This window comes from Myiozetetes cayanensis, unplaced genomic scaffold, assembly GCF_022539395.1.
Source record: "Myiozetetes cayanensis isolate MyiCay16 unplaced genomic scaffold, myiCay2020 scf1, whole genome shotgun sequence".
NCBI classification, from domain to species: Eukaryota; Metazoa; Chordata; class Aves; order Passeriformes; family Tyrannidae; genus Myiozetetes; species Myiozetetes cayanensis.
Genome location: NW_026086604.1, coordinates 100,962,461 through 100,979,940, shown reverse-complemented (window position 1 = coordinate 100,979,940; position 17,480 = coordinate 100,962,461). Strand labels below are relative to the sequence as shown.

The following is a 17,480-nucleotide window of genomic DNA, read 5'->3' as shown; positions in this document are numbered from 1 at the left end:
TATACCATCAAGGTTTTTTATTTTTTAGGTAATAAATAACATAAGTTGCCATTAGCTGGGTCTCATTTATTTGTCATGTGACACTTAAAAACTCAATTTTAATTTAGGTAAACAAAGTTGAATATGAGCTACAGAAAAAATAGATGTCACCCTTTTCTATTTGATAATACTTGCAATTATGATAGTTCAAGTGCTTTTAAATTCCCAGAGACACTACCTAGAAAGTCTGGCCATGGTTATAACAGCTGTTAATTACAAATTTACACAATTATAACAAGGAATAGCTTGATGAAAAATGTAATCACACTCCCCCAATGGCCTTTGAGAAGGGAAGATTCGCAGAAGAGCCCAGCACATATGAAACAAATGGGTTTTTTCTCTTTTTCCTGACTTCCCTCCTGCTTTCACCACCTCTAATTCTATAGAATTTTAGACCAACACAACTTCTCAAAACTAATACATTCTACTCCAGGAACAAGACCCTGTACAGAGTGTGTTTTGTACAGAAAGGGAGGACTTTCTATATACCATAGACTAGTCCCACAGGAAATTTGCTGCATATTCCATTCATCTTCTTGTCAGAAAAAGCAGTACACAGTGGATTGACAGATGCTCACTGCATACCTTTGTTCTCAATGAAAATTTAACACTCATACTAAAAACTCTCCCATCCTTGAGCCAGTGAAAAGAAGAGGGAAAGTAGGTACAATTAAAAAGAAATGCCACAAAATAGAAACAAGTAAAAATTATGTCTCTAACGAAATATTTCCTCTGGACACCAAGCAGCTATTAGGTGGTTTGGTGAAAGCTTAAGATGCCTCACAAAAGCTGTTTATCTCCAACAGTGCAAATGAGGTTAATGGACTCATTTTCACTCTGTGATTCACTTTCTCTATTCTGCTTTTTTGTTTTATGCAGATAATGGGAAACAGCAAAGAAACATCATTCTCTAGAGCTTAGTAGGGAAGGGAAGTTCATTTGTTTCCAAAATTCAAGACAAGAAAAAGAAGGAAAATAAAACCAGTGGGGAGAGAAGAATAGTTATATAGAAGGGTAATAGGCAATTAGCACCCACCCTCCCACATACACCAGCACACATTCACGTAATCTACAGAAATGCCTGATCTTAATACAGCTTCCCCTAAAACATTAGGCTTGAATAAAACATCACTTCTGTCTGCCCCTTCAGAGGGTCTGAGTAGAGCTGGGAGACAGCACTGGAGAGGCACAAAGCCAGGAGAAAAGAGGACTATAAGTATAATGAACATGGGGTATTCTCTGACAGAGAAATAAAGAATTTTCATATGATTTCCTAATAAGTTACTTATGATTTTTCAAAACTAGAAAAGTTAGTTCTATGGGCAGAAGATGCAAAATATTCTGATTTTCACATCTCCTTTTTCAAATACTGCTGTATATGTTGCAAAAATTTGGGTTTGCTGGTCAATGACAAGCATTTGTATTCAAATGAATGACTAAACTAAGGAATAACCAGAACTAGTTTTGAGGGAAACTGAGAGAATGACTGTCAGGTCTGCCTTCTCTAAAAGCCTTTCTCAGAATGGTAGCTGGAGGCTGCTGCTAGACAGGGTGGTTGACTAACCAGGCCCAGTATACAACTGGATGTCCAAACAAGCTATTCCTTTGTTGACGCCTTCAGTCACTGATCACACAGTGTTCAGCTGGCCCTTACTGTTCCTGTTTGCATGCACAGAGGGACAGAGCACTTCGACTCACAGGCTTGTTCCTGCCTGTGCCAAAATTCGTAACACCAGGAATAAACACACAACCATCCTGTGCCTCTGGATTCCAGTTGTAATGGACTGAGTCGTGATCAAGTTCTAATGAAAATACTGAGAGTAAAATTAAGGACTTACACAGACATCAGTGCAAACCCATCTGTGACTAAATCAGCTTAATAGTTGTGATTTGCCTGTAATGTTTTATCGTTATATTAGGCATAGTAATGTTCAACTTATCCAGTCAATCCATTCCCAATTTTGATGAATTGTCTATTTTATTTTGAAACTAATATGGGATACTGCCTGAAAAAAGTCATGAAAAAATACATTAAAATTATATTTTCTCTGAAAAATAAATACTGTCTCCAAAATTCAGATTTAAATGTGTTACTTCTCTTACAGTAAAATTTGTAGTTAATTTCACAGAAAAAGTATATCTTCTGTTCTCCTTAGTAGTGTGAAGTAGAACCCATTTCATTGTAATTATTTTTCTCTTTCAATTTTCTAATATATTTTTGACACAATATTGTACTGCAGTGCTGAAATGCAACTTTTGAATCTTTTCTTCAGCAAAGACAACATTGCCTGTAGTATATATTTGCTATATTGACAGTAGGAGACAGGAATAAAAAGAGGCACAATACTTTGGAATCACAAAAAGGGAAAGTTTGGAGAAGAGAACATTTGCATACATATAGTATCTCCTTCAAAGATGAAAATAAGAATATTTCAATTAGAATGGAGTTCAGAGCATTCTAGAAGTGCTGTACAACATGTCCAAACACAAATTCAATGGACTGAGCCTTCTCAGTATTTTGAAAAATCGAGTAATACAGCAGTGGGATAGGATGAATATTGTAACACTGCCATTTTAAAAATTCATCATTTAACTTCTGCACCTGTTATATTTTCATAATACAAAGACTTAATAGTCTAAGTAGCTAACTATTGTATTCAGTTCTCTAGCAAAGAAATCAACTAGATTCACTTTCACAATGAAATGTCTCAACACCAAAAATTTGATAATTCTTTCTCCAAGTCATCTAGTAGTATGCAGAAAACCAAACATACTGATCTCTGAATTTGAGGCAGTTTCCTAATTAAATACAGGTATTTGCAGAAAAGAAGTATTTGATGCTTTCTTAAAGGAACTTATTCCTAATGAAACATGAAAACATTTTCCTTGATGACTGCCTGGCCCAAATGTTTGAGGTTCCCTACTATTCTTTCCTCTATATCTCCTTCTTGCAAATATTATTTATCAAAAGGAATAACTTGGAGTGCTTGTAAAGAAAAATAAGGAGGAATGTACACATAGGGAGGGAGCAGAACAAAAATACCTTTGCCTTATAAGATGCAGATCAAGAATATAAACATTAGGCTTTAATATGCATCGAAAAGATAGACTTGCAGTTGCAAGAAATCTCTAATTAACAGATAAATATATATCAAAATAACTAACATATGTATATAGCAATATTCATGTGGGAACATACTAAAATATTTATATTTCTATAAATAAAGTTTATGCGGATTCACAGCCTCAGACAGTTAAAATGCAATAAATATGGTGTTGCAAATGCAGACTTATTTTGAAATAAAATTGGAAGGTTTGAAATAACAGGAAGGTTAGAACACCGCTGTCCTTTTCATATACCTTTAGAAGACCTTTAAGAGGACAAAACATAATAAGGAAAAACAAATGCCCATAGTTTATGCAACAGGACCACGCATTTGGATGAACAGATGTGAGAAAGAGACTTCAGGGAATTCATGATTGACTTTCATATCCCACTAGAACAATATCTACATGTACACCTTTTTTATTTTAAAGAAGGATGATGGAATTGGAAAGTACAGGTCAACAGTCACAACTCAAGCAGATTTCACAGTCCAGTTGAAATGACAACAAATCACTCTGACTTTTGACTGAGAAAGGGTATAAAACTACTTGGAGGAACTAGACAATCTATCCCTCACAACCAAAGAGTCAGAGGTAAAAGACATTTCAGAAGAAATCAATCAATCTCACTCTCTCCAGAAACGTAATAATGAACTGGGGATTTTACCTATCAAAATTAGTAGAATTTGAAACTGGATGTATTATGTATGGCATTTCTTTTCATTTTCTCCTGTGTACTTAATAACTTCATTTAATTAGCGTGTCCCAGGCTGTTCTGACAAATTGAAGGTACTATGTTTTGACAACTAAATAATTTTCATGCTCTAGCATGTGGCAACTGGCTATGCTAGAACTCTTCTTTAAGGCAATATGCTAAAAAAAACCCCAGCAATAGCTGAATTAAGGATATTGGAAAAGTTGCATGTTGGAGCAACAAGAAGTGTAACTATCATGACAGACCAACCTTAATTTGATAATAATGAAATGAAAATAGCATTGAAAATATTTTTCCCTTACTACTTAGAGTACTTCATACACCACTAAATTTTTCACCCCTGGGGTGATGTTATGACTTTCTACATATCACATTTATACTTCCTTTCTATTAGATATGCACCTTGTAAATTTGAAAAAAAAAATCAACTTTCAGCACAGAAAAATTCTACTTTTAAAATCTGTGGTTTCTATCTGAAGCCTTCATGTACAACCTCACATGTGGTACACTGCAAAAGTGCAACTTGAAACTATTTTGTCTCAACATCTGAGCTTGCTGAGAATTCTGCTAGAACAAAGATTGTAGGTCATTGCTTAATTGGATGTTTTATAAAAAGATTGGTTAATAGTATGAAAAGTAGCACTTACATTTGAGTTAAAAAACCCTTAATGACCTTCCCCTATAAGATAGTAAGTAATGTATCAAAAATATCTTTGGCATGCTAATGCACTTTTTAATAGAGAAATTTAAATATTAAAAAAAAATATCCAAGAGTTTTGAAAGGCTTTTTTGATTTTCATACATTCTAATATAGGAGAGCAAGAGGAATAAACGTTCAAGGTACAATTTTCAAGATCGTTTTTTACTATATAAACTGTCAACAGGCAGAAATACTGAACAATCTAAGGCTTCAACTTCAAGCCATGCAAGCTTCCTAATTACCCACAATCATGACATCTCTTAAAAATCAGCAGAAGGTTAAGACTTGTCCAGAACAATGATTTTTTTTGCTTGTTTTGGTTTGAGTTTTTTTATTTTTGGGATTTCAGACTTGAAAAGCCCTTTATTTCTCTCCTCAGTGCCTTTTAATTGAACTAAGGTTCCCCTTTCTCTGAAACATTCAGAGACGATCTGAGAAATCATCTCAAATTAGATTGACCATTGCAAAGAATTTCTCAGTGTTTCTTTTGTAAGGATGAGGAGATGTAAAAAGATTCTTAAAAATGAAATTAAGTTCAGTAGTTTACTCTTTGATGAGCAACACCTAGGCATTTAACACATAATAAAATCCACATGAATGAATTACATCCCGAGCTCCATTTGACCTATTATATAGATTAAAAGACAGAGTACTTTAAGTACATATTTGTTTTGATATTTTTTTACCTCCAAAGAAATATTTATCGCCAGTCTTAACCTGTAGAGGACTGTTTGTTCGAACAGCTGAAGCTTCATCTCCATCGATGGTAAGGACAGCAAAATTTTCCTTAGCTAGGAATCGAACTTCATGCCACTGCCCATCATTGAGCCCAGAGCCTATGAAGAACACAAAAACATTGCAATATTTTAGTTAGTCCTGTATTTATTATCTCTAAGTGTTTTGTGGGTGTCTCTCGTAGGTTCATTACATAAGGCTTAATAAAAGCTATTGCAGAAATTAAATTATTTTACTGTGATAACAAAGCATTGCTATTAAAATAACTATTACCAAAAACTCCACATTATATCACAAATACAAGTCTTGTAACTACCAAAGTGTCCATGCTGTCAGGTATAATTGTATCTAACCACAGATGTTGTCACTCACCTTTCCCATCAAAAGGCCATATTCTGCATTTCATTAATAAAGAATATGTCTTAACTGCTTCTATGATCAAGTTTAGAAGGAAAATATACTAGTTCATCCATTTAACTACAGTCAGTAACAAGCCCAAAGGGTACATTTATGCTCATGTTAGATATGTATCAAGTTAGGTATTTCCAAGAAAAGGGAAAGCAAAAATAGGAGCGGGAAATGCTCACATAGACGGTGAGTTCACAGCTAAACCTGTCATTGGGATGTGGGGTTACTCACAGAAGATGAAGGTGTTATCACAGAGGCACTGCAAACCCAGAAAACTTCTGCCAAAACCCACAATCTTAGGGGACCACCATCCTCTCTGCACTAATAGCAGTAGAGAAGACGGATTTGTCCATTCATTCAGATGTTTTTTTAAAAAAAAACTGGCTTCATACACTTCTTATATTGTCTCCAGCAGCTGGCAGGAAGCCAATTTTTCTGGCAAGTTAAGAACTGCAAAAGGGTACTAGTTTGTTCTAGTCATTACCATGCAGACAGGTTATGTTGGGTCAACAAGTAAGTAGCAAATGCTCCAGTAAAATTCCAAGTTATGGCACCTCTTACAAGTGACATTTTCTCCACCTATATAAAGGTGCTAAGTCACCTTAGCAAAATGTCATTTGCCAAAACAAATCACAATGCAATATAATAAGCTGTTTCTAAAATTAAAATGAGATGTACAATATCAGCAGAAGTATAACAGAAGATAAAGTTTTAAAATATTCAAAAGAATATTACCTTCTATGAACAAGGAATAATAGACATATCAAACAGATATACCTAAACATTTAATTAATATTTTTTTCCTAAAGTTTTCACATCTTTGTTTAAAATACCAGATCACGTCCTGAAATAACATGGGGTGTTATATCCAGAATATTTTTGGAATATTTATTACTATGAATAGAAGTGGCAGAAGCCTCTTAAAAGAATGTATCAATAAGAAATGTTTCTGCCAAACCTGTTCCAACCTACAGTAAGAACAGATGAAAGACCTAATATACTAAACATGAAAGAAGTTTTCTTTCTGTTTGTACACTATTTTTCTCTCATTTTCATTACACTTGAAAAAGAAGAAACAGAAAAAACCATAATTATAATCAAGATAAAACTAATTTCTATTGATAATAAACTAAGAAAGTAAAGGAAGACACAAACTTCCAAACCAAAATTGTTACAACATGTGTTACTACAACTACAGTTTATGAGAACATACTTAAAACCCATTTTTCCAGCCTGAGGTGATCTAGTATTAAAAAACTATTTCATTTTTTAATCAAGGTATTCAGTATTGATGTGAACTGAATAACAGTGACTAGAGACTCCTGGATAAAATGAAGTATTCGCTATTAAAACACGAGGGCCAAAAGCAGTGGCATGAGCTGTTCAACCACAGAGGGAAGTATGTCTAAAAAAACTCCCTGGAAAGGCGGATATTGCAGATACCAAGACACAAAAGGATATGAAACAAGAGTGTGTCATTCTAGCTTGCGCCACCATTTGTATTATATCAAAGGAGAAGATTTTGCACATTAGTAAACTGTGACTAGAGAAATTATGTCACATCTCCAGGGATTCTTCCAAAAATGTCCACCTCCTATGAACATTTGAAACATTATTGGTTTTCTCTTGGCTCTGGACAGAAATTGTAGTTGTATGTGATGTATTTATGTGACAAATGTCTCTCTCTTAAAGCTTTCACAGTAGGAACTTCCAAATACACCATTGAGCTTGGGAAAGGGGGAAAGAAAGGTGTTGTTTTAATGATTGTCTTTGTTTCATGAATTGGTTGTGATGGAAATGATGTACGGACTTGGCTTGGGGAAAATCAGATTAATTTATTGCTGAATAAAATAGGTGTAAGTAGTGAGAAACAGAGTTCCTCCATACTTCTAGGTAGTGTTTGTACTGTGCTCTCCCCATGTGCAGTGAAGAGAAAATACCCCAAGTTGAATAACACCACACTGAGAAACTGAACTTGAAATGACTCAAGGCAAAAGCTGATGGAGGAAAATGGATCAGCAGAGCAGGTGGATCTGCTGAGCAGACTGAGAAATGAGGGCACAAGAAGAGCTGCAGGTTATGAGCAAAAACTGATTTCGTGCATTTTCTCTGCACAGCATTTAGCAAAATATACTAAGGGGACGTATTGCTGTCTGCAAGCTGCTAAAGGCATGATTGGAGAAGCACTGGTACTTTGTATTAAAAATATTTGCCCCTACAAGTTGGCATTATTTCCATCAGTCCCTGAAAGATGACACTCTTTCTGCTTTATGAACTCTTCGGCATATTCGCACGACGTAATCACAAGTCTGTCTTCTTCTCAGCTACTTCTTAGCTACATAAGCTTCTTCTTATGGAGATTTGCAATATGACAGTAACATTCCCAACTATTCTGGCTCAAAGTTGTCACAAAAATGTTTCTGTAATTTTGTGTTTGCTTAGCAAACTCTTTACTGCTACGTTTCTTTTTCTTGTTGAGTTTAAAAATACATGGTAATGAGTATTGGTCACTATCACTCAGCAAGTACTCAATGTTCCCAAGTAGTGTAACTGAGAGAATCTTTTATATCTACCACTTTTTTAAACTGCTTTTATTTATATATTTTAGCTGCAGTACTGTCAACCCTCCTTTTTTATGAAATAATGATTTGTTTCAGGGACTTAAATTACTATCAGAAGACGTGATAAATTGAATATAGATATTATAGGGGATAAGTCTGTACAGGTGCATGAGCTGTTTTTACTATAATGTTTTATTAGATGCCTCATGTATATTGAGGGGTAATTTTTGCTTGGACTGAAAGTCAAGCTTAGCTGAGATCTTTCTGTAAACCAAGACAATATTAAGAGTAGAACATGGCTCTTTATAACACAAAAAATTTCAGCTGGAAAGTTTAGCATGGATAACATCCCAAATGCACAGTGATGATTTCTCATTGCAATTTTATTTCCCTTATCTGAGCTGATAAATATATTTATTTGCTTTTTGGTATACAAGTTGAAAAAAGAAAAAGAAAGACATACTGCTGCTACCACAAATTCCCTAATGAGCTCTGGAAAAGATTGTTTCATATGCAAATTAAATATGTTAATAAAATGCATTCTCTCTATCTAGGATTTCTATTTAAATGACATTAAAAGTAGGACTCTTGAGTTAGGCACTTTGATTGAACAAGAAGAAACAGATGTTTTGCTTATTATAGACATGGAAGAAGAACTAGATTAACTAACACAAAAAAAGTACAGGAGTTCAATACATAATGGAGAATGTAGAAAGATAACATATAGTTGAATTTTGCCTTGAGGAAAACTACAGTAGCAAAAATCTCCAATTCTTCTACAGTTAATCTTGCATGTTCAAACCTTCCTGTGAAAGGCACTGACCCATGCTGTGGTTATTAATGAGTTCAAGATTATAGATGCTGATGATAAACATGGACAAAATTCTTCTGAAGTTAACAGCATAACATCTGCTACATTAGAACATTGTCATAATTTTGATATAAGACTGTGACCTAAAATTCAGTGGAAATGTTTAAGAACAAAACAGGGAAAGAATAGTAGCATTAGCTCCATGGCACACTGGAGCAATGTAAGGCTATGGGTCTGCATACAGTTCTTTAGTTCCTACTACTGCACTAAATATTTTGTACTGGAATTTCTTGCCAATTCTTACTAGAAGATCAAACCCACTATTCTCAGGCTGAAGGAGAGGCTGGTTTGTTAGTACTTTCACTTTAGCCAGACAGAACCATTTTTCAGACCGGTGTGGTAAGCACTATTCCTGCCTAACCCCTCACTATTTCAGTACAACTTTGCACTAATATTTCCGACTATAAGAATACAAGCCAACAATATTTTGTTTGAAACATTCAACTGTTTTCGAATATACAGCAAAATGTCATTAATATTCAATCAGAAAAATAACAAAATCATCAGGATGTAATTACAAGAACCATGCTTTTCTGTGTTTAGTTAATCATGTTTTTAAACTGGAAAAGCAAAATCACAGCTTTTCTACAGTAAAATTTTAGATATTTAGATTTATGCAATAAGCTATCTAAGTATACAACCTTTTGGGATTTATGATTCAGAAAAGTTATTTCCATTTTAAATTTTATTCATTTTTAGCTATCCCAATGATCAATAAGGTAAGACAGTGGCAAATGAAGTTCTTGAAGGTATTTTAATGAGGGAAAACCAACAAAACCAAAACATTATGACAAATTTTGCCTTCATATTTAAGCTCAGGGTTCTTTTTCAAGGTGAGTAGTTGGAAACATGCCACAAGTTTGCCCATTGATGATATTTTATTTATACTGATTTTGATAATCCTTATCCAATCTGGTAGTTTAACTCTTTATCCTACAAACACACTTCACAGAAGAAATCTCCATATTTTTTTTCCTGAAAATGATATACATTTCTTTTTTTGTAAATTCTAAAAAATTCTAGAAACAGCATTATACTCATAAATATATGTCATTTTATAGATTTTACATCTGTCAGATATCATTCTGTATGGAACTTATTATTATTTTTATATGCTTAACATCTTAATATTTAGATTTAGGTGGGCTAATCAGTATTTTCTTTTCCGTATTATGGAACTTAAAGATACTTGTTTTATGGCTATTATTCTGTCATATTTATCCACATATTTTCACTTTTTGAATTTAAAACACTTTTTTATCACTACAATTATTCATAACATTTACTATATCTTTATTATTTAGATGGATAAATTTGGAAATAATAGTGCAGATAAACTATGGTACTTCCTCTTATCTTTGTACTAATCAAGTTCAGATATCTATAAAACCATGAAAGAGATAGTGCTTATTCTTTACACATTCATGATGGCTAAATAATATATAAAAATAAAATAACTAGATGTTGCAGACAGGGAAGGAAAGTGAATCTGTAACTTCCAATTTCCTAATGTATGCAGTGAAAGAAACATGGACTAATTCTAGTTCCCTACATTTTCTCACTGGTGCCCAACCTGAACACTTTCACTTTGGTGTAAACAGCATACTTAATTGAAAACAAAACACAACTTACTGTGGAAAGTTATGTTGGTACGAAAAAGCAGGTACAAAAAGCGGAAAATAACTCCTTTGGACTGAAAGTAAATCAACATTTTCTGATCAAGAGCAAAAATTGAATGTAACTTTGTTTTGATATTTGAGACAACCTTCCCAGCCTTGGCTCTGAATCAACAAGAATATTTAAGAACATGCTTTGGTAGGAAATAACTCAAGGGTATAAAAGCTGTGCACATCTTTAAGTACTCTGCCAAAATGGAATCTAAATATGTCTCAGACATCTAGAGTTCTTTCAGTGCACATTTTCTAGCAGTCATCAATGCATGATTGAGAGTTTGAAGCATGTGATAGGAGAAGAGGTGATCGAGCTTTATCACCTTACTAGTGGTACACTAAAATAGCTTTATGTTGCTCATTATGTTCCTGTTTAGCAGTTATACAAAGCTCTAGGCACAAGATTTTCTGAAAGTAAATTCACATAGCAGCACTTTTCATGTCTTAATCTTATTATACAAAAATTCTGTTTATAATTTTATCTTCATTGCAGATAGGTCTCTCATAATAAACAGGAGAAACCTTGTACTTTTTCTTCTAAAAGCAATACTGCACTTTTTACAAAGATTTAACTGAACCCCTGACACTGTTGTAGAGGCATGAACTGCAGAAAAAGCAAACTCACTACTCCCCACCAGAAAAAAATACTAAATGGGGACCTTATCTAGCAAATACTGATGACCAATTGATTAATATTGCTTAATGATCTATTTTTTCATTGCATTCATACTACATTACACTACTTATTTTTTCAACCTGGAATATTCCGCTGCCAGAACCAAACAGCTCTACTTGTGAAGACTGATTTTCTTTGAATGCCCGTCTATGCAGTGGTTGAGACTCAGTGACAAATTGAGGCTGGACTTAACCTTACGATAGACTGGTTCTGCAGCCAAAACAAAAGCATAGAGCTCTGCAGAGCAGAAGGCACTTTTGTGCATAAACCAGGCTCCTATAGAGTTGGATGTAGAGGTTTACATGTAAATTACATTTTGTTTTTCACTTGTTGTGTGTAAATAAAGCAAATCTGCCAGTTGTCCCACATAGCAGACCTTGCTATTAGTAAAAGTCTCAGTGTCTGAGGACAGTATTTTCTTCAGATGAAACTAAGCCCAAACAAACTCCAGCCTCGTGTGCAAATGACATTGTACAGAACTTTCAGTTCTCAGCATGACCTGTTCTGCTCTGCAGATCCACTCTTATTGTGCTGTGCTGCTTACTGCTGCAGATATTGCCAGCTCTAAAGTGTTGAAAGCATTTGCTGTGGACATACTGATCTTGATTTGGAAAGAAAACAGCCTGTTCTCTTTTACCAAAAGCCTTAAGGAAAGAGTGATAAATCACCACCCTGCCATAGAACTCTGCAAGGAAGAAGTTCAAAGGGCAAATCCCTGCCCCAAGAAGAAAATATTTGGCCCAGCATTTGCATGTATTTGGTGGCACAGGTTAATATTTCATTTGTTTTAAGTTCATCTGCTTTTCAAACTCAGAAAGCTGAGAGGAAAAAAAAAAAGTTTTTAGTCTACCATAGTACAGTCTTAATATAATGAGAACTTCAATTGATCCACTTTATTAACTAAAAATATTTTTAATAGAATCATAGAATCACTAAGGTTGGAAAAGACCTCCAAGGTCATCAAGTCCAACCTTTGACTGAACACCACCATGCAACTAAACCATAGCACTAAGTGCCATGTCCAGTTTTTTCTTGATCACTTCCAGGGATGGTGACTTCACCACTTCCCCGGGTAGCCCATTTCAATGTTTAACCATGCTTTCAATGAAAACATTCTCCCTGACGTCCAATCTGAACCTCCCCAAGCACAGCTTGAGGCTATGTCGTCTTGTCCTGTCAGTACAGGACAATTTTGTTGTCATACATTATGTTTTCTTAGTTAATGGAACAATAGCAGGTATCCATAAAATAAAATATATTCTGTCTCAAAGGGAGCCATAATTAAAATATTTGGCAGTGATTTGCTAAGAAAACCATAAAAACATAATTAAAATGCTAGCACTGCAGGACTGCTTTGCATCTTACTGAATATTGCCTTTCACAGACTGCTATTAGACAATGTAGGTTACATCTCAAAGTCAAGAAAGCGTGTACTCTGACTCTGTCCATTAACTCTGTCCTAGGTTTTAAAAGCGTGTTTCATGTGTTCATTTGTGAGCAAGTATCTAATGAAAGCAGCCTTTAATCAGAAAAGAAGTTCTAACAAGTAAAGAAACTTGAAATGCCTCCAGCCCCTTTGTTTCCCTGATAGTTCAATATGGCAGCATTCCCCCTCACCTACATCTTTCACTAGGGCCTGTCAAAGAGGGGTATGCACTTTAAATGACTAAACCTCATACCCTTAAAAAGGTATCACACTGTCTGTTCCTCAGATATGCAGTGCCTATTTTGCTGCTCCTTACCACAGCAAATTCGATGAATTTCAGTGAAGTTTACCCAGACCCCTAGAAAATGAGGAATAGCTTTAGCCTTTGCCCAATGAGAGAGGAAAGGCTGGTACAGCTGCACAGCAGTGGATCGTTCAGCACAGCAGTGAGATTAGAGCTGAACACTTTTGCAGTGCTGGGCCCTAGAAGTGCTACCTTTGAAATCCAGACTGAATCCATTAGCTGTAACAGAGAGATAGGAATAGAACAGCCCTGTCAATATGACTGATAAGATGCTGGGAAAGCTGACGTGGGAGAAACACAGTGATATATACCTCATGTGCTGGTGATACCTGTGTCTGCAAGTTTGTAACAGAGGGATTAGGAGATCTGGAATTGTGATGTTATCAATACAACTCTAAAATCTTATGTCTCAAAAATAATAATAATAATAATAATAATAATTATTATTATTATTAAAGATCCACACAAATATATCTTTGTCCTTATGCTACAGGGAATTTAGCATGGGTTAATGCCCCTGGAGAGGTAATAACAGCAGTTATCTAAGTAAAACTACTCTGTTAAAGTCCTGAACCTACAGACATCTGTACCAGCTGAGAATTTAGGCCAGCATATGGAAAATGCCTAAATTTTCAGGGAGTTGGCTTTCCCTCACACCTATCAGTCTGTGATAATCAAAGTCATTGTAATGGAAAGGCAGTAGCTTTTCCCAGGTACAACTGCTACTAGATTTCATTATAAAAGAATTTGCTTCCAATTCAGTTTATATATGCTGTAGCCACTTATAATTACTGAATCTGTTCTGACAGTGAGGGAATCAACCTGCATTAAATTAATACCTCCTGAGCTTGAAATAAATTTGTTTAACTGAACTGTTCATTCTTTTACTTTGAAACTTTTACCTTTGTTCAGTGTGCGCCTCCTCCTTTGCATGAGAAAAAACCCTGTATTTTTATAAACCCTTCTAAATTTTATTCACAGTACCATCCCCTTAAAACCTTGTATAATGACAAAGAGCATGATAGAAATAAAACCTTTTAAAACAACAAAGAGATAGTTAGGAAAATTATAAATATTGCATTCTTTATCTTGGACTGAAAATTACCTTGTTTTTACCTATCACGTGCCTATTTTGTCACTTTGTGGTCATCCCAACTCAAACTGTTATCCCCTAATCACTAATTTCTAATGCTTACCTCAACATAGTAATTGTCAAAACCCAAAGCAGTATACTAATATCACCTCCTGTAGCACACAAAAAAACCCAAACTTACATAACAGCTATTTTGCAAAAGTCTTCCTATACATATCCATAAAGCATAGATATCTATGCCATTGAAGAGAGTTTTCTACTTTGGATTTAAACACACACTTACAAAGATGTATTTTTTCAGAAATAGAAATACTTTCAAAAATTATCTGAAATAATATTTATCAACATCACTTATCATATTTTACAGGTTTAAATGTGTGATGGGACAGTAAATACAGGCAAACATGCCTTTTTCTTAAAGAGGGTATTCCACAACTTAGAGAAACAAATTTTTCAACATCAGCATTGAATTTGTCCAATTATGTTCTATGTGTAGCTAAACTAAAACTGGGAATCTGTGTAAAACAAAGAGATTGAGATTCACTAGTGAGAAAGAAATGCATCTATTACTACTACTACAACATAACTGAATATTTCTTTATAAGATCAAGGCTTACTGCTTTATAGTTTGCACATGGAATGTACAAATAAATAAAGCATATATTAATAAAGCATATTTTAAAATATAGTAACTGATAACATTAATATTTATATATTAAAAATATAGGACTTGATAAATGGTATCTAATGAATCAAAAATTCTCCTCAATAGTTGTGTCTGTTAAGATAGGGTCTGATCAAGAATTAGGGCTCCATTGAACAGCATACACACTCAAAAAAAAAAAAAAGATATCCAATAGCTATACAGGTCCAGATACTCTTACAGTTAATGCAAGTTGCATGTATAAGTTGCACCTATAAGGTAAGAATATGGCTCAGGTTTGCAAGGTCTCCAGAGTTAACTTAGTCTTGGAAGTAAAAACTGAACATTGAGTCTATGAAAAACTGATGAAATTACTGCAGAAGGCAATAATTATGACACAGTCATTATTAGAACAAATATCTGCCTTGAAATGCAACTACAGTCTTGGATCTGTATTGATCTTTGGTGAGTTGAAGGATGAGAAATTTGTAGAGTAGGTGAATTCTTATAGAATTTTTTTTAATTTAAATTTTTATAGAAGACACTCGAGGCAAAGATTCTAACCTAAGTATGAATGTTGTTCGTAGATAACAAATTTGTTTCCTTTTCTGTTTCCTTCAGTCATTTCCTTAAGGGGAATAATAATAGATTCTAATAGTTAACAGTGTTGAATAGTTTTTTTTTAAATTTAAATGCAGTACTAATACACAGTTCAAGAGTTTACTTAAGCTCTTTGCTGACTATACAGTTGTAATAGCCACTTGATTATTGCTTTTTACTTCACAAATATCTTTATATTTTATTTAATTCTTCCTTTGTTCTAGTAGGCAAGAGTAGAAATAAATTATATCAGATGACAGAAATTTTGTTAAATCCGAAAAAGATGAGGAAATTGATAGTTTGGTTTAAGTGTTTGTGAATAATCATCATCAAATACTTAAGGAAAAGGTGCCACTTCAGGAATTATCAATAATTACGGTGTCTTTTCCAATTTTTTTTTTTCTGTTCACTCACCCTTTAATAATTTCATTAGTTTTTAGAATAAAAGTGAGACCACAATGGAAAATAGAGCAGTTAAAACCTGGTAGATATTTACATTATTTTTCCATTCTGCAGCTTTTATTAAAAATTACTAATGCAAATATACTTTTTTTAGAGTCAGAAAATTTCATCTCTCTCCTTACTGTAAAATTTCTTTTCAATAGGAACTTGAACTGCACTGCTATAATAATTTTTCATTGCAGATTTTCTGTTGCATTTTATGCATTAGGTGATCTTTCATATGCATAATTAGTAATTATAGGACCCACAGTCAATAAATCATGAAAACATATTATCTTTGCATCATACCTTGCTTGGGTTAACTATATTCTGATGCATAGCAGAGGCTGTCACTAGCATTTTATGAAGATAAATCATTGAACTACGCAATTCATAAGCTGAATTGTGATAAATCATTCAGCTCAGTATTGTTAAAGGCCTTGTGACACTGTCAGTTAAACATGGCTGAGCACAACTTTTTGATTGTAACAGGAAGACAGCTGCTGACAGCTGTACCCGTGCTGGTGGCTTGGAGACTGGTGAGGGACTGTTGGGGCCAAAAGCTTATCCAGAAGTTCATTTAGCTATTTGAGATCTGCTGACCAACCCCTTCTCTCTCCAAAAACAGCGAAAAAAAAAAAAATTTTTGTAGTTTGAGGTCTTATATAGAACATACACACCTTACAGAGAAATTACTGTTTGCTTTGCTGTCATTCTTAAAAGGCCAGGAGGGCAAGAAATGCTTCTGTGAATGGATGATACTTTCGAAGAATAGCATACTATAGGACTATCATTTGGTGTTCCAGTGATAAACAAGGAAATCAAACCCCCAAAACTTATACTATAATCTAAAATGAAGATATTTTTAATATAACTACCAGAAGAAATTTGCTACAAAAATTACTAAATAAAAGATACATAATTTGAATATGAAATTAATTCTATTGAGGACTTACTGTGCTTTTCAAAATTCTCTAAAATATCCCTTTAAAATAGGCAGTGTTACATACATTTATCTTCTGAACTACTGAAAATGTGAATGTGATGATTTTCTTGCTTAAATTCATGCTTACAGAACATGTTGCACCCTTAAAACCTTACCTATTTATTTTTATACAAATTTATCTGCCTATTTTATTTGTCCATCACTGATGCAAAGCAACTTCAACAATAAAATAAGCTATAAAACAACAACAGCTTTGCAACTCTCCTAAAAATCCATGGTAAATAAATAGGTAAGTAAACATATTTACCATAGTAAATCTGTTGTTTCATGGATGACTGCCTTCATAACACAGAGACATTTGGAAATAGATTTTTAAACAAAACTTCTCTGAAAATTTGGTGATGTAACTAATGTTATTTTAGTTCAATGAAGAAAACATAATAAAGTCACATCAGATTCAAAGTAGGTAAATGGAAATCAAATTTCATTACAGATTGTTCCTAATTCCTTACTTGCAGGAATATTGATAAAATCAAAAAGTTCAAAT

The 17,480-nt window shown here is 34.0% G+C and overlaps 1 protein-coding gene across 1 annotated transcript in view; it reads right to left on the bottom strand.

Annotated features, from left to right (window-relative positions):
• CNTNAP2 (contactin associated protein 2) overlaps window positions 1–17,480 on the bottom strand; it is a 1,021,111-nt gene that overhangs the window by 453,800 nt on the left and 549,831 nt on the right. Inside the window, exon 9 of the mRNA XM_050333690.1 lies at window positions 5,246–5,395. Within this exon, the coding sequence (XP_050189647.1) occupies window positions 5,246–5,395 (150 nt within the window). The remainder of the gene's footprint in view (window positions 1–5,245; window positions 5,396–17,480) is intronic.